Source organism: Terrapene carolina, unplaced genomic scaffold, assembly GCF_002925995.2.
Source record: "Terrapene carolina triunguis isolate 2854851 unplaced genomic scaffold, T_m_triunguis-2.0 Scaffold706, whole genome shotgun sequence".
Lineage (NCBI taxonomy): Eukaryota > Metazoa > Chordata > Testudines > Emydidae > Terrapene > Terrapene triunguis.
In genome coordinates, this window is record NW_020665057.1 from 7,788,011 (window position 1) to 7,811,043 (window position 23,033).

At 40.3% G+C, this 23,033-nt stretch overlaps 1 protein-coding gene across 1 annotated transcript in view; it reads left to right on the forward strand.

Moving 5' to 3' along the window:
- Nucleotides 1-307: 307 nt before the first annotated feature.
- Nucleotides 308-23,033, forward strand: part of ANK2 (ankyrin 2) — a gene marked incomplete at its 3' end in the record, with an annotated part of 233,445 nt that continues 210,719 nt past the window's right edge. Inside the window, exons 1-2 of the mRNA XM_029913507.1 lie at nt 308-473; nt 19,984-20,085. Of these exons, the coding sequence (XP_029769367.1) occupies nt 339-473; nt 19,984-20,085 (237 nt within the window). The remainder of the gene's footprint in view (nt 474-19,983; nt 20,086-23,033) is intronic.

Genomic DNA, 23,033 nt, shown 5'->3' on the forward strand with positions numbered 1-23,033 from the left:
TCAACTCTGTGTGCTAGGCAGGCTGACTGTATGCTGGAAAGCAGCTCCCCCCTCAACTCCATTTACATGCATAGCTGGCCTAGTAGGTGTAAAAATAGACAGGCAGCGCCTGAATTGGAAATGGTCACTGAACGCTGTCTGCAGTTGCTGGGGTTTCGAGTTCTCTTTGACACAGGCCAGCTAGAGAGGAGGGAGGGAGGGAAGGTATTCAAGGGAGCACAGCATACGAGTGGATGATCATCTTTCTGCATTGCCTAAGTCAGCTGCCCTTTGGGAACACTGAGCACAGTCCATAGTGAAGGATAAACCCACTTGCAGGAATTGATAGGAGAACTGATATGGGCAATGCACCAGTTTGCCAGTCTTGTCACACAGGCAAGAGTATAAGAGCACAAGGGAACATACAGGATTTGGATAAAATTCCTGATTACTATGGATACAACAATGAAGAAAGCAAAGATTCCGAGGCTCAGGTAAGTCTTAACTGGTGAAACAGATGAAAGACAGGGGGGAAAGTTAAGGTCCTAGAGCTATAGATCTTAGACTTGAAAGGGACTTCTTGGCTCAACCCTTTTGAGGCTGCTGGATAGTAGCCTGCCCAGTTAAGCAGTGTGGTAGGGTTGTGTGTGTGTGTTTAAGCTGTTGCATTTGCTATTGTGGCACTAAGAGTAATGAAAAAGACAGCTGGCACTATGCTGAGCAGTAGCTTGAATATATTTTCAGGTACCAAGTAGTCTAGGAATGTAGGCAGCAGAGGACTTCATGTGAACTTAAATGCTATAGAAGCATGGATATAATATAGTATTTTAGCCTATTTTACTGCCATAAATCATCCTACATTGATAGATTAGTCACAAATTATCACTGGTTTCACTGTTCTCTAGAAATCTAGCAACATTATTTCTGGTTTTGTGACTCTATAGTAGGGACCCTTGCCTGCAAACCCTTAATCCCACGAGTAGTCCCATTCAAGTCAATGGGACTACTCAACTACAGAAAGACAATGCAGATGAGTGTTTGCAGGAGCTAGACTTCGGTATACTTATTTCTTGCAATGTATGACTATCAGATTAAAACATACGAGTAACTTTCCTGCATCTAAGAGGAAAAAAGCAATATGAATTGAATTTCTGTGTTAGTTAAGCAGCAAGTGAAGTGCCCTTTTCCTCTGTTGCTTTTATTCCCCATGATCAGTATGAATAGAAAACTACAATCCGGGCCAGATCCTGGCACCCGTGCTCTGACTAGTTTTTTACTATACAAGTAATCCCACTGAAACAACGAGACCAAAAGTGTACTACTCACTGAGTGTCATACAGAGTTCGCACTTGAGCTGACTGAGTTACTTTTGCAGTTAGCGCTGTGGTCACCAAAGCTAATTGCCTTGGGGGATTTAATATATGCAGATATTGACTCTGATATTCACTGACTTATGTCATGATCTCAAACGGCTTTTGGGTCGACTCATTCACGAATACGTACTGCGGATATGTTCCTTGGTGTGAGTATACCTCTGTCATTGTCTGCTCTGGTTGTCATGGTGAACAAATGACCTACAAGGGATGAAGTAGGAGAGGGGAGAGAGCATCATTGGCAGAAGATCTGACTGTGACCATATGAATCACAGAGAGGTTTAGCTCTCCTATTCCATGGATGTGATAGAACTCTCAGTTCCAATCTTATCATCTGCACAATCTCCTACAGCAGAACTGTTCTAGGGTTTGGGCTATCATTCAGCTGCACCGTCTTCGTGAGATTTCAGACCAATGTTTCTCAGTGCAAGGAGTTGTCAGTATAAATCAATGTATTTGGCATAATAGAAGTAGTGGCAAAGACCAAGGAGCAAACTCATCTTTCCCTAATGTACAGCCATTTTCACAATCCGAGGTTCTGGCTTCACTAGGAGTATTCAGCCAGCCACCTTTGAGATGGATTCATGCCACTTGTGATCAGTGAAAATTAATGGGGAATGCCTGAATCCTTTATAGAGAGAGCAAGGTGCCTGAAACCTTAAAAAACCTTTAGATTGGGATTTTAAAAAAATCCTTTTTTGCAGACTCTGACCTTTTTCTCTACAAGGTGAGGTCATTGAGAAGGTGGTAGCAGGCTAAATGCAGCAAAATTATTTTGGATTCTTATCAATCAGGTTTCAGCGCTGCCTGTGGCATGGAGGCAGCACTACTTTCATTGGCTCTTCAGGGCAATGGGCAGAGATCAAACATCCAGCGTGACACTGTCTGTAATACTGTTAATCATGAGGTTCTTTTGATTCCTATGTGGCACTGGCAGAGATGGAGGGAGTCACTTTAGGGCAGGTTTCTCATTCAACTTGTAAAGGACCCAGAAAATTACGAAGGGCAATTGCCTTTCTTGCATTGGCTTGTGGAGTCTCATTGCATTCACTGTTGTCAGTTCTTCATACAAGATAGAAAGAGAGCTCTGTAAAAGAAAGTGTCAGCCAAGTTTTGTGGTGACGTGGGAAATACAGTGACTGTATCATCTCTTCTGAAATACAGGCATGGTATCTGCCACAGTACCTTGTTGTCTTTTTATGCTATTATTTGCTACTTAACCGGGACCTTGTTTTACTTTCCTACTTTCAGCAAGACAGACTGTGGGTCTTAGTGACCAAAGGAAAAGATTAGCATCAGGCTGAGGATGGTGGCTCAGTGAAAACTTGCAGCAGATGCAACATCCAAAGTTTAATTCAGTTGGTGTACAGCCATCTTGAACAGCTAAATTGTTTTGATTAATCTGATCCCTTCTAAATTGAAATTAAAAACAGCTTTCTCTGCTGCTTCAGGCCCCACTCACTAAAGAAATCATTCCGTGTGTTGGAAACAGTACTTTCACTCAGCTGTATTGTGCAAAATAACTTTTTCAGGTGAGATGTCAAACTGCTGGATATGGTGGTTTTTTTGTTTGTTTGTTTTAAGCAAGCAGGGCTCATTTTTAAAAGGCTATAAAAAAAATCAAGTAACTCTGTTAAAGATTTTAAGAAAATAAACTACTCTAGACTGATTTTTATTTTTATTACTAAGAGATCGGTCTCAAATTGCAGAAAACCAGAGTTTGACAGACTCACAATAATTTTTCTCCCTTCCTTTCGTACCCTCCTTGCCTAATCTTGCTGCTACTCTAATGGAAGTGTGGTCTGATCACACATGTGAGTGTTTGAGAGTAAGTAGAGTAGACTGCTTCCTGACCTTCTGGGGGCATGACTTCCACTATGTCATTCTGAGGAGGAATGTTTCCGTCCTGTGGTCAGTGTATTGGACTTGGTGGAACATAGCCATTTCCTTAGATTTTGCATGAAGGCAGAAAATGCACCTGGGTAAGTTTATACTCAAACACGCGACTAAAACCTTGTGTGACAACTAAATCGAATTTAAGTGAAAGTGAAACCAACCTTCATAATACTTTAATAGGCTAATACAAAGCCATGGAAAAAACATTCCCAAAATAGGGGGTTAAAAATAAAGGTCCAAATCAGAGCCTGCTCACATTTTGGACTCTTCAGATTTCGTCCATTATAGAGAGACTCGATGATTTGGATCTGACTTTTTGGTTTGTGGTCATCCAGCTTATCTGAATATTGTGTGTAGCTGAAGGAAAATGTTATTCAGGCCTGGGTATGGTACTTGAGATTTGGGTACCATTATGTGCTCGGATAAGACATTTTTAATAATTTCAGATACAGATTATTTGGAGACTAAGGACCAAATTCCCTGTATTTGGCTCTAAAATGGTGGTGGGGTTTTATGGATTATATTCAATGGGGAATTAAGGAGAGAGGATAATTTACTGATATTATTAAAGTGAAGTATAAAAACATACAAACAGCAGGTGTGGCAATTAATAAAGAAGAACAGAAATGAGGATTTCATCAACCCTGAATACCATCTAGATGTAAATCCCAGTCAAGGGAGTGGTGGTGGTGATCTTAATATGAGCAGACAAAAGGAGATTATCCAGAGGCCAGCTGGTTACTTGACTGGTTGCATGAATCCTATGGAAGCCTATGAAACCAAGTCTGGTCTCTCTAGCCACAATGGGCATAAATGAAAACTCTACATTCACCACTCCAATAACTGTGGTATCTTCCTGTACAGTTTTTAGTTTAAGATCTACCCTGTTACCAGAGTCGCAATGAAGGAACAGGTGTTGAGTTTTCAATAGTACCCACTCTTGTCTGTGTATCTACTCTAGTCTATCTCACCGGAAGAAGAAATTTGTGTTAACGGTAAATGACTTTGACTCTGTGGTTGTTCAACCACACATGTGTTCTCAGTCAAAAGGCAAAGTATCAAAGCTACTGTTGGATCTTTAACACGCACGATGCTAGTAAAATTCTTTTGCATTTAAACATTTCCCTCTATGGTTGTAACAAGGCATGTAAGAGATTAGAAAAATGAAGAGACTAATACAACTGGGATTATTATCTAACACTCTTTCACTTGACTCCTTTCTTTATGATTTTTGTTATGACTAGGAAAAGAGAGAGGATTTTTCCAAGATATTTTTAGAAAGTCTCTTAAAGGTCCATTCTAATGCTCTAAAGGTCTTCTAATATTCTGGACAGTAGTGTATAAGGAGAGGGGCTGTTTGTTTTTCTTTTTCTAGGATGTTGCTGGCAGTGGTAAATGTTGCCAAATAAACTGTTTAAAAATTGATCAGCCTCTGAACTTTGTGCCTCCACCTCAAGATATCGGTGAACTATGGAGCTGTAAGTGCTAAAGCTTGTTCCTCTACTCCCTATTCCTAGTTGGAATCTTAGTTCCATACCAACATTTGAGAGATTGTGCTAAATAACAATGTTCTATGAAGGAAGTGAATTGGTCGTGTCTCATTTGAGGGCATCATGAGTACTGTACCTTCTTGGTGCAGAGAAGGTTTATATGTTATCTTACTCAAATTCCAGTGTTATGAACTTCTCCATTATGCAATATATATTATCCAGTGTTGTTATATATATATACCTATCTCATGGAGCTGGAAGGGACCCTGAAAGGTCATCAAGTCCAGCCCCCTGCCTTCACTAGCAGGACCAAGTACTGATTTTGGCCCAGATCCCTAAGTAGCCCCCTCAAGGATTGAACACTCACCCCTGGGTTTAGCAGGCCAATGCTCAAACCACTGAGCTATCCCACCCCATTTAAATGTCTTAAGGAAAACAGTTGAATATTTTTCTATTTTTTAGGATTATCCAACCGTGATCATGGCTTTTATTCTTTATACCCAACTTTTATGGTTTTTAATCCATAAACTCTTTCAAGGTTCTGCTTTCTAAAGTAATTATGACCAGTACAATCTGGACTTGGATCCATTGATTTGAGTTTCCTTACCTGGGACCTTACATAAAATGTTTAATTTTAAGCACATGGGACTACTCACATGCTTAAAGTTAAGCTTGTTCTGCTGAAGCAGGCTGTATTGATGATGAATGATGAAACCTAACTTTATATTTTAAAACCGTATTTGGAAATCTGACATGGCACAATGTAGCAGCCTCAGCTTGGATCATGCAGCAAGTCAAAATATGGATTCAAAATTTTCACAGGACTGTCATAGGGTGCCACTGATTGGCATGCCTTCCTGCTGCAAGCTATGGCATGACTGGCAATCCTGCCTCAGTTTCCCCTCTGAATCCATGCACACTTATCCTCTAGTGAAGTCCATCAACAGTATTTACCACCAGAACATAGTTGATAAGAGTCTATATAATAAAAGTTTCAGACATGGAGTTCATTTCTCACCCCTGTGCAAACTGTCATTAAAGATCACCTGATGTCTCATCCCATGACACCTCACATATCACACACCAGCACCTTCCACCATGCATGGACTCTCTATCAGTCCTCTCCTGTCCTTGTACCAGGACAGCTACCCCAGCCCTTCCAACTGGAGTGAAACCCTGCTCTTTCCCATGGGAATCGCTCTCTGAGGGAGCATCCTGGCGAGGGGAGCATACTTCCAGGGCCAGCTCCAAGTTTTTTGCTGCCCCAAGCAAAAAAAATGTCCCGCGCGCCCCCCCCTGGCCCCATCCCAACTCCGCCCCTTCCCCAAATCCCTGGCCCTGTCTCCTCCCCTGGGTGCGCTGCATTTCCCCTCCTACCCCTCCCTCCTGTCCCAGGCAAGCCTGGGAGGGAGAGGGGAGAAGCGGAGCGGCGGCGGGCTCGGGGGAGCAGGCGGCAGTGGAGCGGAGGTGAGCTGGGGGGGGCGCGGTTCCTCTGCCCCCCCCCCCGGGTTACTTCCTGCGGCCCTCCCCGCGCACCCCACCGCCACAGCTCACCTCCGCTCAGGGCCGGCTCCCAGCTTTTTGCACCCCAAGGAAAAAAAAAAAAGGAGCCGGAGTGCCACCCCTTGTTAAGTGCCACCCCAAGCACATGCTTGGAGTGCTGGTGCCTAGAGCCGGCCCTGCATACTTCATTTCCCCTGGCTCTCTCATAGTTCCTCTGAGTCCTGCTCTCCATTCCTGGAGATGTCAGCAGGTAAGCTTCTCCACCATTCCCCTGCCATCAGTCCTCTTTGACCCCTGGCTACAGTTCTCCAGCTTAGAGCCAGCAGGAAACTCCCTCTGCTGCTGCTGCTCTTGCCTTCAGCCCTCGGCTTGGGGAGGCCAGCCACCAAACCCCCTCTTGCTCCTCTCTTGCCTTCAGCCTTCTCCCAGGAACCACAATCAATTTCTGGCAATTTTCATCTCCTTACATTCCTGACTGAACCAGTCTGCTCCGACTCACTGGGAGTCTCCCTAACCTATTTTTTTAGCCTCCAGGTGCTGCCCGGCCTTCTTAATTAGCCATGTGGGAAGGAGCAGCTACTCTCTCATGGGGGAGCTGGATCTGCTTCACTTACAGAGGTCAGCCATCCCGTGAGAAGTGCTATATCCAAATTATTCTTTGCTCTCACAAGTCCTTCATTGACTTAGGAAAAGGCAGCTGGCAGTGAGTCCACTATGCCAGACTAATGAATATGGTGGGAGGACTCCTACAAATGTCTGTGGTAGCTAGAGAGCTAAGTACCACAAAGGTTTTATAGAAGACTTTTGCAACTTGGATTCAAACCAAGGTTGATTCTGATGCTTAACAAGTTTTTGCATCACTGTTGTCTGCTGCTACTGATGACGATATTGGCCCAGATTCAGCAAAGTAATTAAGCATATGTTTAAGTCCATCTCTATTCAGCAAAGAATGTAAGCACTTAGTATAATGAACATGTTTCAATTGAAGTCAATAAGACTTAAGCAGATGCTGAAAATTAAGCACACACTTACGAGTTTTGCTGAACTGGGGTCCTTATTGGTTTTGGAAACACGATTGGGTTAGCGCAGGGGTCGGCAACGTTTGGCACGTGGCTCACCAGGGTAAGCACCCTGGCGGGCCGGGCCAGTTTATTTACCTGCTGATGCGGCAGGTTCGGCTGATCGTGGCCCCCACTGGCCGCGGTTCGCCTTCCCGGGCCAATGGGGGCGGTGGGAAGTGGCGCAGGCGAGCGATGTGCTGGCCGCGGCTTCTCGCTGCCCCCATTGGTCCGGGACGGCGAACTGAGGCCAGTAGGGGCCACGATCGGCCGAACCTGCCGCGTCAGCAGGTAAATAAACTGGCCCGGCCCGCCAGGGTGCTTACCCTGGCGAGCCGCGTGCCAAACGTTGCCGACCTCTGGGTTAGCATCTTTACATAGGAAGACATCTTTACATAGGAAGACAATCTCAAGTCATCTGGAAAGAGGAACTACTGATGGCTAAGAAAAACATAAAAGTTGCATGATTCTGGAATCCTGAAGAAGCAAAAAAGTCAAGGGTGTGGAACAATCATTATTGCTTTGAGAGACAATAACAGTGTACAAGGAAACTCAAACATTAATAGTGAAGAAATGGGATTTTTCACGTTAGAACCACAAACCATAGCAATTGAAAAGTAGTTTTTCCCTAAAATATCCCATTGGAAAGCTATTCAGAGCTCCAGAATCCTGAAAAAATCTCCATGCTGAATGCATTATCTCTACCTTGTATAAACTTGTAATACCCCAGGAATTGTTAGCAAGACTTTAATTTCCCCATTAGTTATGTTTGTTGAAATAAAAATATATGTGCTGGAAGTTAGAGGAAGCTCAGTGTGTTGAATACAACTTGCTGCGGACCCCTTTATCGCTTAAAAACACAAATCTCTGATGAGACCTAGTATGACTTGCTATGAAAGTGTCACTTACACATATTAAAACTACTTGGGAAAAGCTTTAAAACCTGCATGAATTAATTTATCCCCAAAAAGATGTTTGAGATAACAGCGTACGTGAAAGTTGGACCTTGTTTTATTTTCTTAGCCCCTTTTCTGCAATACCTTGCTAAGCCTATTCTCTGTCATAGCTGGTAATATTTTTTTCTTAGTGACACAATAAATCTTAAATATAATTACACACTTTATTTCTTTGTGGCTGCAACTTCTTCCTCTAGTAGAAGAGAGCTATAAGCACCTCATATACCAAATAAAGGCAAACTATATTCATTCTTCCCATCTACTTAGGCGAAGCATAACTTTTGACTCCTAGCTATTCCTTAATAGGACTTCCTATGATACTCAGATTTTTATCTAAATGTATAGAAGCCAATATTAATTTGTTACAAATGAATATAATTTTAATGATTACAAAGGTCTAACAAGAAACTGCATCTAAAATAGTATACAACACAAATGCAAATATTTTTTCTTGTATCTCTTTCCCCTGCATGCTTTTATTATAACAAACAGTGTTTTTGTAATAAGTAGCAATAGGCCTGGTACCAGAGTTTGGATGAATATGCCAATCTCTGTGATGGCTACGGTGTTCAGATGCAGGATTGTGATGTAGACCCAGATCAGTTGCTATATTGCAAAACTACCTCCACTGAAAGTTTTGTCAACTTTTTAGTCTACTTCACAACATTCCAAGATGAACTGATCTAATGGTTGCAAATGCCTAAAATACACATGAGAAGTATTCACATGTGCTGTATGTACCCAAAGGAATAGAATTCTTTTTACCAAAACCTTTTCTGACAACTGTCACCTCCAGCCTTTGTAGAGGGGTAGTAAGTATTAATGGGTCAAAGCCACTGAGATTAAAGCAATAGTTAAATTGTTCTCCAAAGAGAGATCAATCAGTTGCATGTTGATAAAGAGTCCTTGGCTTGTGCATGGACTCCCATACAGGAAAAGTTGCCTTTCCTTTTTGGTCGTTTTTTCAGTAATTCATATGATTAAGTTCGCTTGCTGGTAATTAGGTTTGAGAAGATGAGATGATTGCAAAGTTTTGTTGTGCCCTTTCCTTATACATGAATGCTATTCAAAGAATTTTTAATAATGTACCTATTTGTTGATTCAGATTGCTGTTTTAGTTTTAAAAAAAATTAGCTCTGAATTAACTAATTCGGTGCCTTTTATAAGGAAAAGGCATATGCCAGGATGACTAATAAGAAGATACCTGTGCAACTTGCAAGTATGGAGAAATTTGCACAATTGGTTTGAGCACAGAAACAGTAATAAAATTACTGAGTTGCTTGAAATTGACACCTTACATGATAATTGGGCAAGTCACTTAACTACTCTGTAAAACCTATCTCAAAGGAAAGTGCGTTGGAAATGAAAAATGCTACTCCATATATAGTTAGTTTGCGTATGAAAGCTGCATACTCTTAATAAAGCTTGGGAAATGACTCTTCATCGCTGATACCATTACTTCTCTTTATTCAGCCTTTTACAGACCTACCAGGGTCAGATCACTGAGCCTATTTTACTGCAAGTGAAAGACTTAGCTTTGCCAGTAGCCTGCATATCAGAGAGTTTGATAATGTGCTGTGATACTCCTCTCAAAAAATGCCTTGGCATTCTGGCTCACAGCTCCATCTTAAGCTTGTTATTCACAAAGCCATGTCACTGTTCAGCGGCGATGCCCTCTGGAGAGCACCAGCACTTTGAGATCAGTATAGAAGATTGTTCTGAACATCGAAGATAAGATGCAAATGGCTAAGAAATTGTAGCTCTCAAGGCTTTGCAGCAAAGGTTTCTACATAAAAATATCTTCTTTTCGAGTCTCATTCATTTGAATATGGTGAGATAAAACACTTACTATGTTGGCAAAAAACCTTCATATAAAATATGCAGTGTAAGGGTGCAGCTTCTGTGCCGTTTTATAGAGTTACACCTAATTGCATGCTGTCTGGTTTTAAACAGATGGTCTCTGAAACCAGAGATTAATCAGATCAATTGGGACAAAAATTTAATGGGTTGCCCCAAGGATATGATGGTAAATTTAACACTATAGGAAGTCTGGCATAATACAAAACTAATGAGAAATGTTTTCATGTTATAAAGTGTGTGTGTGTGTGTGTGTGTATATATATATATATATATATAGTCTGCATCTTGTAGCTGCTTGGAAACATCAAAAAAGACAAAAACCGGATCGTAGACCATGTGGCTTTATTATTGTGGATGGCTGAACCACATATACTGTGTTTTCCAGACATTACTTGAATATTTTAATGTGATGAATAGCCAAAGAATGAAGGAATTTTTTAATGGAGTGAATTCCACATTAACAGAGTTAACAAGCCATCAGCATTGCACTATGAAAGCAGCTGGTTTACAAACACTTTGCCACTCTAAATATTGTGAGTGGTTGTAACACTGTCAAATAAAACCAGAAGCTCTTCACAATGGCAGTTTCTATGTTCCTGGACAGAAATGGTATATATCATCATGATAATACAAGGCCCAATTTCATTTGAACATTTTTAGAATTGGTAATTGATGGCATATAATAGAGACAAATTAATAAGCATATTTTGTTGCTCACCCATCCATCAGGATCAGAGTTCTTTATCCTTCAAGGTCATATCCAGCTAAGTGGATTCCATAAGATTGGATCTGTGTGTTTTAGAGTGAACACTTTAAAGGTGAACTTAAAAGAAAAGTTCTTTGAGATCTAAGATCATTAGTAGAATACATATTTAGACATAAAAGTTACTATGTAAAATGCATTATTTGTTTAACTGCCCATACTTCAGTTTTGAATTTCATGCTTTCCTCCTTCAGTTAACACACTGTGTTTAAGGCACAGGAGTAGGTCAACAGGCTGTTCCTTCATCAATTTTCTTTGTGATTTTGGACAAGACAGTTATTCTCCCTCGTTATTTCTCATTTTCCTAGTTTGAAACACAGGCCCTAACTTGCAGGGAAATGGTGAGATTAAATTCCTTAATGTTTGCAAAGTGGTCTTGAGGGTGCCATATTAACTGTAAAAGATTGTAAATGTTATTTTTAAAGCAGTGAATGGAATGTAGTTCTCTGTGCTATTTTATCTGTTAGTGATGCCATTAACTGTTGCAGTACACTATAGTTATAGCAGGTAAAAAGCTATTATCTTTTATAAATATTTTGTATATAGAAAGGGAATTTTGAACCTCTTTCCCAGTCATAAAATTCCAACTTGGTCCCTATAATAATACATTTTGTTTTGCAATAAAAATGGCTTAACATGGTAGACTGGATGGCTTTGGTAATTTAATAGGAAGCCTGTCACCTTGTAACTGAAAAGTGAATCCACAAAATCAATAGGATTCAGACATAAAGCTGAATTTTCATTCTCAACTCACCTGATCATGCCTAGCATTCCACTGAGTTCTAAACACAGGGTGGTCCCTCACCATATATGCTGCAATAGATAAATACAGGAAAGTGGATTGAGTAGAGAGTTTCACTTTTAACTATGACTTTCCTGGCTATAACATTTTTAGAACGTCACTTTGATAAGAAGAAGCATTAATAGAAAGCCAAGGAAGAAAATAGGAATCTGAACAGAGCATGTGAGACCCAAAAGGAAGACTTCTAACTATTAAAATACAGGATTACTTTCAACAATAGTGTATAGCTCAATTACTAGGCGTCCCTAAATTATATGTGGTTTAACAAGTGTTACATGCAGGCAAAAATTCTGGCATTGGTACTAGTCCTGAAGCAGAGGTTGAAACCACAGCCAGTGTCAGCAATTCTTTAGCAAATATTATTTCTCTAAAGCGTTTTCCTCTTCACCTACCTGTGTCTAATATCTTAAGAATTACAGTAGATACTAATAAAAGTAATTTTGTATTTAACCAGTCATACTGGTTGCCACTATCATAGTTAAGATTAGGTCAGGAGTTTCATAATATATTTATATATGTTCAGTGCTTTCGGAAAATGTCTTCATTCTGGCTGAAATTCTTCAAGTACAGTCACAAGCAAAAAGTGACTTTAAAATAACCTAATTTTTGTTATATAGAAAGATTTGAGCAAAATCACATCAACTGTTTTTGCACTATTCGACACTGGGTGAAAAACACTCTTTCCACTTCAAGTAAATTTTAAGATTTTTTTTAACTCATACATAACTCAAAACCAACTCAACATTGCAATATGACCCTTTTTTTGTATGAGTAAATAACAGAAGTAAAACTGTGAGCATTTTAAAAGTTGGTTTTGCACATTATGGTAGTAACTTGTTAGCATCAGAGCTAACATAGTCAGTTACATGTTATGTTAATTGGGACATCATACCTAGTGTCTCTAGAGAAAGTTTTCAACATAAAAACCTTCCTCTGCAGACAGTTTAATACAGAAAAGGATTCTGAACTGAAATTTTTATGATCCTGCATAGCTTATACATTTTCCAAGAATGAATCTTTTTTCTATAAGGGCAGAAAACATCATGAAATATTATTGGGTATTGTTTGAGAAATAGTATGTGTTCATGAAATTACTACACTGTAGTTCATATATATGGGGGCAGAGGTAAAGTTATATTTTACATTTCTAGACTTCTGAACACGACTATTTCTGAAGCAAACAGGGCACAAAATCAGACAGTTTGTGCTCCAAAGAGCTTGCAGTCTAAAAAGAGAAACAGAAGTTGGAATACAAAGGGGAAAACAAGAAATCAGGAAAGAAATGTGTCTTTAGTAGAGACTTGATTGAGGATAGAAAGATGGCTTGGAAAATTGGTATGGAAGAGGGTTGACAGAAGAAACAAGGTCAATGGACATTCAAAACTGGCATCATTGTTAAATGATTAACCTTATTGTTATATTAAAGCTTTTTTTTTTGTATTTTAATGAAATAATAAAGTGGAAGTCACCAAAATATAGGAAGCAGATTTATTCGAAAGGAGTACAAGGAGTGTTGCTGTTTACAGAATACACTATAACCAAAGCATTATGCACAAAACTAAAATATCGGTTAGCATTGCATTGCAAATAAAGAGGAGAATTAAACAAAACTATCCCAATTTCCCAGTATTCTAGCACCACAATCTTACTGGAAGGTCTTTTGTAGTGTCACCCTGATTTGTGATGAGCACTTGGGAAATGTACCGCAGAACTGTATGGTAAACAATATTGGTTCTATCACAGTTGCTGTAAAAAATGCACATTTCTTCCAGGGGCCAATCAAACATTACAGTAACTACCTGTGATAGGGTGTATTCCCACACTGGCCCTAAAAGGGTAAATTAGGACAGGTAGTCTACAAGGAGGCCACTAATTAGAAGCAGGCTCAGCTGGACAGGAACGGGAGGGGACTGTATAAAGTCCAGGAGCGGAGAGCAGATGAGAAGGAGTCCACAGTCACTTCCTGAGAGGAGGGAGAGTAGGTTGGCAAACCCAAAGAGGGAGGGGAGCGGAGCCAGTTGTATAGGAAGAAACTGAGGGAAACAGCAGCAAGGGCTAAGACAGTACAGGTCTTGGCTGCATGTTATAGGGTCCCTGGGCTGGAACCCAGTGTAGAGGGTGGGCCTGGGTTCTCCTACCAGCCACTGGATAGTGACACAAGTGGCACAGGGCATTGGAGATGTCAGCCGGACAGCTGGTCTGGGAGGACTGCAATTTCCCTCAAAGGGGAGGAACTTAGTGACCTGGATAGAGGGCCACGTCACAGACCAGAAGTTGCAGCTCAGAGAATGAGAGAGGCTGCACACCGAGAGAAGATGATGGGTAGAGAGACCGCTGAGAAGAGTGCAGCACCTGGTAGAGCTAATTCCCGGAACAGCCAGGAGGAGGTGCTATGAGCTGGCGAGCCGCATGCCAAACGTTGCTGACCCCTGGCCTACACCAACAATATTCTCTGTTCTGTTTTCTGAGTGTATTGAGTATAATGCACCTGAACACTATAATGGGGGGGGGGGGTTGTTTCTGACCATGTTCAAAGACCCACAAGGAGAAGAAAGGAAAAAGAAACTTGGATAATGTATTGGAAAAAAACAGTCCAACCAATTAATGTAGAATTACTCTTCAGAACCTAGGGGAGCTCTTATGGTTCTTATCAGTGCAATAAATGCCAGAGATGTCCGTGATGGATAAGTCATTTGTTTTACAAAGATACTGAAACTTTATTAGACTTTAAGATTCTACTCATGCTCTTCAGTTGCTTTCCCCAATATGGAGAAGCAGATTCTGTAAGCACTCTCAGGCCCCGCTTCCCAACGAGGCAAGTGGTGCAGGAGCCTGGGGTTGGGGACTTAAGAGTTTCCCCCCATTCTCCAGAAGGAGGAAATCTGGCAGCAGCAGAGTGGCTTTCACAAAAACAGTAGACTGATGACGTCTTCTAGCTTTTAGTGCCATAGGGACATGGTGTTTGTCAGAGGTATGTGAGGTGAAGGCCATTCAAGGACAGAGGGAAGGGTGTTCCATTATTTCAGGGGAGGCAGCAGGGATATTATTTGCTAATTTTACAAAGAAAAACAGTGTTTTTTAAAGAAATTGCTAAAAAAAGGTAAAAAATAGTCAAAGGTTAATGTCAATAAATACAATAATTTTCTATATAGAATAGGGAAAGGAAATTCAGTTTTATGTAAGAAAAATGAAAACAGAAAAACGTAAAAAACAAAACAAATAAAAGAAGATAACCAACTGTGCCTGTGACTAACAGACATGGGTCTTTCAGTGGCCTGAGCAGTATGTCCCTGGCCCTCCATGGCAAAAGGGTCTGCCTGTGTGGATCCACTTGCAGGACCAGGGCCTATGTCCGTATGTTGTATCTGTTTTTTCCTTTTTATATTGTAAGCTCTTTGAGCCAAGGAACGCGTTTGTTTTCCTGAGTGTTTAGATAGCATGAAGTCTGATCCTATTTGAGGACTTTGCGTGCTATCATAACACAAATAATTAACTAATGTGTCTTGTGTGGATTAAACCAGGTCTGCTTCCGGTAATTAACTTGCCTTTGGGTATTCTGGACCAAATTCATCCATGATGTAACTCCACTGAAGTCCACAAGATGAAGTTGACCCATTATTTCAAAGTTTTGGTTGGAATTATATTTTTATTGATATACTGGAGAAAACTTATTAAAAGAGGAAACTAATTTTGATTCTGATGGGATTCTAGAAAATCTGGTTACCATACTTTGTTGATGGACCTAGCCAGAATTTCATCATTTCCTCCATTATAAGTGATTAAAAGTGATTCTTTCCCCTATTTAGGAGAAATGTGTTCTCATTCTGTCAAGTTACTGTGAAACCATATCAATTTCCTTCTGAGCAGATACTCTGCCCTAGCTGTTTTTTTTAAAAAGAGAGGATGGTTTGAAAAGGAGAGAATATCAGGGATTTCATTTGAGCTCAGTGGGCTTTCACATCAGTGACTTGTAAAGTGCCTGAAGTGTCGTAGGGAATGGATTGTAATCAACATATGATATGCTTCCATGGCAAATGCTGTTTCATCTGTTTGTGCATTAACAACAAGGAGTCTGGTGGCACCTTAAAGACTAACAGATTTATTTGGGCATAAGCTTTCGTGGGTAAAAACCTCACTTGACACTATAGGCGGCAGTCAGGTGCATCTGCATTCTCAACCTGTACTATTGTGCTGTTCCATACATGACAGGCCAATGATAGAGAAGATGTTTAAGAACATGAGAGGGAGTGCTATGAAGAGAAGGAGAAATAATGTAGGTCCAGTGCGTGTGGCAGTGAGGAAGAGGTGAGAGGGGGAAATTAAGATTAGGCTGGAGTTTTCAAAGGGCCTAGAAATTTATGCCCCAAACTCTCATTGAATTACAGTGGAATTTGAGAAACTGCTTCTATTAGGTTCCTTTGAAAATTCCAGCCCTAATATTTATAGTTGAAGTACTATTTCCCAGAGAGAGAAGTTTTGGTGGTTCTTTTCAGGTCACTCAGAACCAAAAACAGTAGTGGCACACAGTTGGTGGATAGGGATTTTATCTGGCTTGCTATTGTGCAAACAAAGAAAACAAACTGCAGTTGATCCTTTTAACTATCAAACTAAAATATGTTCACTACCCTTTGACTAATGATTTCACACTATGCCTTCACAAGTATGTCACACAAGGTGTAGAAACTTTTGGTCTACTTGATCTCCCACTTGACTGGCCAACCCAGCTTTTCAACTGGTACACAGAGTACACTAAGCACTTGTTCATCCTTCAAACCAAATTCAGCAGTAGTACCTGCTCCTTTTCTCTCTGCTGAAGTCTTGATATAAATCCCTTTGATATAATAAATTCTAAACATGTCTCATCCCAACCTCTTCTTTTACCATCTCTCTGTAATAAGAGCAGGTCTGTCCCAACGAGCAGGTGTGACCCTTTAAAATATTTATACACTGCAATCAAATCTTCCCTACTCTTATTTTTTTCAAGGCTAAATATGTTCAGCTCTTGAAGTTTTGCCTCATGGTGAAGACCTTTGTAAGTCCCAGGGATCTGTAGTCTTTCTCTCTATGCTTGGATCCATACATATATTTTTTTCTTCCAGTTCTGACACAGATACAAACCTAAACATTAGCACTTCTAAAATTTAAATTTAGATTTGTAACAGACAAACCCAACACACCTATTCCAACATCTGGGCAGCTTTGACAATCGTTTAAAATCACAGCTAAGCATAAATCAAACTTTTTACTAAAAAGAAAAAATAGAAAAAAATCACCTCACCCTTTCTAAAAAATTGCTCCTCAACCAACCTCCAGCTCCTCAGAATCTCCCCTACAAAACTCAAACCTGTAGTATGACCTGAAGGTCAACACATCAACGATATTTGAGACCAAGTGGATGGGGAGCAAATTCCAAAGCCAAGTGATGCTGGCAGGGCATTCTCAATGGGCATCTTTTAAACTTTTAGCACCTTTCCTGCTTTTAACTGCAGCAGAATGACATGGAGAGATTCAGTCATCCAAGGAGGCAGGTACCACACCAGTTAGGGTTTTATATGTTTAAATCAACACTTTAAACTCCACCCAGGAACCCCAGGCAGACCTGTTAGTGCAGATCACAGAGCACTAGTCTAATATACTTATGGGATACCTTTCTTAGCAAGTGAACTGTTCTCCACCAGGTTGGTATCTGAATGGACCTAAAATATATCACCAAGTAGAATGCATTGCAGTAGTCTAGTCTTGAAGAGGCAAAGGTATGAATCAAGGTAGAGAGATTCATATATGACAATAAAGCTTTGCACCCTTCTAGCCAGAAACAAATGTAAAATATCACCCTACCTGTGGCTGAAAGCTGTTTTTCAAAAAATAATTGGGAGTCTAACGTTAACTTTTAATATAGTTGTCTGGCTGGAAGAAAAGCAAATAAATGTTGGATATCCGTGTCCTTAATAAAAGAGCATTGATTGAATTGTGTGTCATTGCTCATGTCTTTACCACTTATACATTTTTGAAACTATGAAAGCAACTGATTGTAGCCTTGGGACTGTTAATTCCTGTAGACATGTAAAAAGTGTCAAAAAACAAAAACTGACATAACCCATAGTGAGTAAATTCCTTTCCCAAATCTCCCACTGACTTCATTAGGGCCAGTATTTCACCAAAAGTGCTTTCATTTCTGGTTTTTTCAATGTTTCTACTTCAAGACAGTTGATTTTTTTTCAAGGTCAATTAAAAATTACAGTATAATTTTGCTGTGCGTGTGCACATGTGTAATATAGGAGATGCTGCATTGCTCAAGATCTCCTTTGATATGGACCAATGGTTGTCAAACTTTTTTCATTTGTGGACCCCTAAAAAATTTCAAATGTGGAAATCTTAGATATAGTCTGCAGATCTCCAGAGGTCCATGGACCACAGGTTGAAAATCACTGTTCTTTGGTAACAACAACCTTTTGCAGACGCCTTGCACATAGTCTGCTGATCCCCAGGGTTCCGCTGACAATAGGTTGAAAACCATTGATCTAGATGGTATCTTTTTCAAACATGTGGCAGAGACTGCTGCTATGTCATGCTTTATGCAATGCCTGATTGGCTCACGCCTCAGGCTATAATGCGACTCTGTAAATCCAAATTCCTATGCTACCTTTCTTCTCCACCCTGCTGTGTGTAAGAAAGATCGTCTGTTTTCTTAACACTATAAAAGACGATGAAAGAAATTTGCTGAAAGGAATTTAGAAGAAAATCTTTTAGTCTTGGCATGAAATACAGTAGTAAAAAGAATAGGTCTGATGATATCCATCTGTTGCAGATTAAAATAGGTGGGAACCAGTGATGTAAATTGAGCTCCTATGGAGTGATGAAGAACAGCGGTGGTGGAAATAAATGGATCAATGTGATTAGTATTATTAAGCTGTACAAAAGCTGGCTTTGAATATTGTGGGGCCTTCAGGAGAATGGGCTTTACAGTCTTGCTCCTAGAACGGCGATGGGAGTACATGGAAAATGTGTTTAATGTAAGTTTGAGATATTACAGCAAAACTTTAGGTAGCAGAGCATTCTTATGCCTATTCTTCTGCATCACTATGATCCCAATAATTTCCTCCTGTGCTGGAAAAAATGTTACCAGTCAGAAACATACTAGTAGATTTTTTTTAATTTAGTCTTTCCCTTCAAATTGCATTTTCTGTTCTGCCTGCAGAAAGTATAAAATAGCAAGAATTACTTTCTCTTTCTTTAGGTCCCCAAATCTTCATACATGACCATAATCATACTGATTTAACCCTGCTGCTATAGCACTCCTTTCTTCTCTCTCTGCTGACAGCTGTATTAATTGGCAATTGACTTAACTGCAAGTGCACACAGGTGCATCATTGTGTTTGTGTCTGTTGGCCAATTTGAATTCTGTGCTCTAATTAAAGACAAAGGGAGCAGGGCTAAAAGCATTTCATGTTCCCTTGGGTTACTGTTGGACTTTAAATGTGACTATGTGAGCAAAAGCAGCATAGGAGGGGAATGATGATGGTTGCAACATTATCTTGCATATAGATACTTCATCCCCTTTGGGTCTGTGGCCCAAGGTTAAAAATACCTGCAGCACTGTTTTCCTGGGAAACATGTTAGGTCTGTCTGCAGTGCCACATTTACACACTCTGTTAATCATTGTACTCTGTGTGTTCAAGCTGTTTTATTCATGCTCATCTCAGCTGATTACGGATATCTGATGGGGCCTTCTACCTTTCAAATATTTGTGTGTGTGTGTGTCAGTCAGCCAGGCACGTTCAAATAAGAGCCCAAACTCTAGTGACATTTATCTCTCAAAATGGAAACAACAGCAGAAGAGATGATTGGTTGCTTATGACCCAGGCAAAATGTTAGCAAACTACCTTAGAGCTATCAGAGGTTCCTGGTGAAATGTTAGTAAACTATCCGATGTGGGCACATATATAGGAGGGATTCTGTGACTGGCAAATTGGTTGTACTTAGCTAGACTCTGTTCCTTTACCTACTATCGTTAATTCTAACTAGCAGGATTTTTACTCTCTTCCTTCAGGCTAACTAATTTTTTACCTTTGGCAACTGTTGCAATATTTTGCTCAGTCTGAGAAGTCTATAAGTCCTTTGTGCTAATTTTGTACTGTTTAGGGTGTATATGAATCAATGAAGGTAAAATGTATGGACAGTTTTCTTTGCACCATATTGTTACAGCTTCAGCATACAATGTGGATACCCTTGATTATATCAGTGCTGTATTCTCTTTAAAGCAGTCATTTGAATTTTGTTTTTTTTTTCTCCTCTTTTCACAGTCTGACAGCAATGCGAGCTTTCTTCGAGCTGCCAGAGCTGGCAATCTGGACAAAGTAGTGGAATATCTGAAGGGTGGAATAGACATTAACACATGTAATCAGGTAAGAAAGACTGCATGGGCATGTGTTTGCTGTACACAAGTATTATATGTAGCAGATAAGGACCCTGCAAATAGGAAAACCTTAAATGGTTCTATGGTTTAGATCAATTTAGAACCTTCACAGTCAAGTTCTGAGTCAGTTTGGGCTACATTTTCAGCCCTGGCCTTTGACTTGGAGCATCCACTTTTGCACAGCTGACTATGTCCACAGCACATATTTAACAGAACATCTCTATTGTAAGCAAACAAGCCTTTCTGAGTCCCTTATTCCTGGCAGTACCACTATTCAAATCACACTAAAAAGTGCTTTCTAGCTAAATAAATTGACTTTGTGTGTGGAAAAAAAGAAGTTATAATTAAATGTAAACCTTGGATTCCCAGTCAGACTAGCTGGGAAGGGTTTGTTCCTGGACAGTTCTTTCTCTTGGATGAGTGCTTTGCAGCTGGCTTACTACTTTTTTCTTCTAGCTCCTCCTCTCCTGGCCTATCTATTGTGGTAACAGAGTGCAATGAGGTTCAGCTTCCCAGCCTTAACAGTCCCCTATGCAAGCTACCACTCCACTGATATTTGTCCACTAGTTATCCCAATCCTCCTCCTCACAATGTTACTCATGCACTCACTCTTTTTCAGACAAACAAAAGGAACTGCTATTTTTCATATTATATGCAGTGGTGTTTAAGGCATGTCTGTCCTAGGATATTAGAGTCACAAAATCTTCAGGACCTAGAGAATTCTGTGTAAGCTCAAAAGCTTGTCTCTCTCATCAGCCAAAGTTGAGATATTACCTCATTCCCACCTTTTCTCTCTTATTTTTCATATTCTCATCCCTCTAGCCAGTATTTATTTATTATTGTTGTTTATTTGTACTGCAGTAGCCAGGGCCGGCTCCAGGGTTTTGGCTGCCCCAAGCAGCCAAAAAAAAAAAAAGCCGCAATCGCGATCTGCGGCGGCAATTCGGCGGGAGGTCCTTCGCTCCGAGCAGGAGTGAGGGACTGTCCGCCGAATTGCCGCCGAACAGCTGGACGTGCCGCCCCTCTCTGAATGGCCGCCCCAAGCACCTGCTTGGTAAGCTGGTGCCTGGAGCCGGCCCTGGCAATAGCATCCTCATGACCCAACTGGGGATCATGACCCCATTGCACTAGGGATTGTACATACTTAAAATGCAAAGACAATTCCTGCCCCGAAGAGCTTGCAGTTTCAATATGTGATGACACAATTTGGGAAAGGGGCACAAAGTAACAATGAGACGACTATAATGAGTGTAAAAAGCAACATTCACAGCACACCAAGTGCCTAGCCATTGTTAAGTGTTGTGTAGGCATTTTTACAGAGAGCTCCTCAAATGCAGAAGAGAAGAAAGTGTGACGGTGTTTGTGTGAAACTTTGATTAAAGAGCAATAAAGGCTGGTATCACTAGCAGAGCCAATGAAGTGGTTGATGGCTCTAGGCCATATAAGAGATGATAGGTAGAGTGGAGATAGGCCATAAATGGTTTTAAAAGTGAAAAGAAGTAATTTGTGTATGATGCAGTGGAGAAAGAGGAACCAGTGGAGGAATGCAATGTAATTGAAGCAACAAGCCAGGAAGATGATTTCTGCAGCAGAGTTTTGAATCAATTTAAGGACTGTGGGCTATAAAATTATTTTTGCGAGCTAAATAAATAAGATAGAGGAGGAGATATGAGATAGTGAATAGTTGTTTTATATGCATTAATACCATGATTAATGACTCTTTTTGTCTGTGTTTGTACCGAGTTTATGACTAGCCTCCTAGGTGTGACAGTAATTCAAATAAATAAATAAATAATATTTAATTTATGTAATTATTATTATAGGTCAGGATTTTTAGCAAATTTGGTATTTTGACACATATTCCAGCAGAAAATTAACCTAGCCACATTTCAATATATTGTGTTTGTTTATTAAGTACACAGAAATAAACATAAAGATCTGCATGAATCTAATTTACTAATAAGCACCCCAGTTTGAGTCCACATTTTCTTTTTTATATCAAGTTTTTTTTTATATCTAGTTTCCCATGATGTTTCTAATTACATTACTACAGTTTGATTGTTCAGTAGGTGTGGCAAGTAAACATGAAAGAAGATAGAAACAATGTGTTTGTACAATTCACAGCTGTTGTATAAATGCCAAAATTAAATAGATACAATAACTAAAAAATAAAGCTATATATTTCTGCTGTTAGTAAGGGGAATAGCATGTCGGTATCAAATTCTGAACTTGGCAGTGGACTTTTTTACTTTTACAGTGGTTCTGCTACGTCGCTAAACCCCCTCTGTGCATATCTTGCTTTGAATTGCCTTTAAGTAAATTTTCCCTATAGGGCATTTAACTCCTAGAGAGTCAGGTGGAGGATCTGTGGATGTTTTCCATAAGCAGGGCATTGAGAATCCACTCAGGCAAAAGAAAGGCAATTTAAAAGTAGGTTGGGACAGCTACCAAATTAACCCATCTCTCACCAGGCCACATAGGTGAAAGATGGACATTGAATCATTATTTCTCAATTATAACAGCAGATGTCACAACTTGGGGTGCAATCCAGACCAATGAGCGATTTTGTCACTACTTGCCCAGCAACCCTGGGTGACTAACAGTGCTTTGCTGCTGTAGCTCACAGCCTGAGACACTTAGGCAGCCTACAGGCATGCAGGTCATACTCCGTGTGTTTGTGTGCTGTGTAGCCTGTCCTGGTTCAGCAGCTCTGACCCTAGCAGCCCATCTATGGCCCTACAGCCCCACTCCGGCTTCCACCAGCCTTGGTTACAGCCAGCAAGGTGACCCCAACACACTCCCAATCCCAAATTTTCCCCAAATCATGTGCTCTGTAATGTCCAGCCCTCTTCTGGACAGTTCAGAGAAATAATAAAGTTAGTTTTTTCCTCTAAAGACAGAAAAGCACATCACAGCTTATTAACTGTGATTAACTAT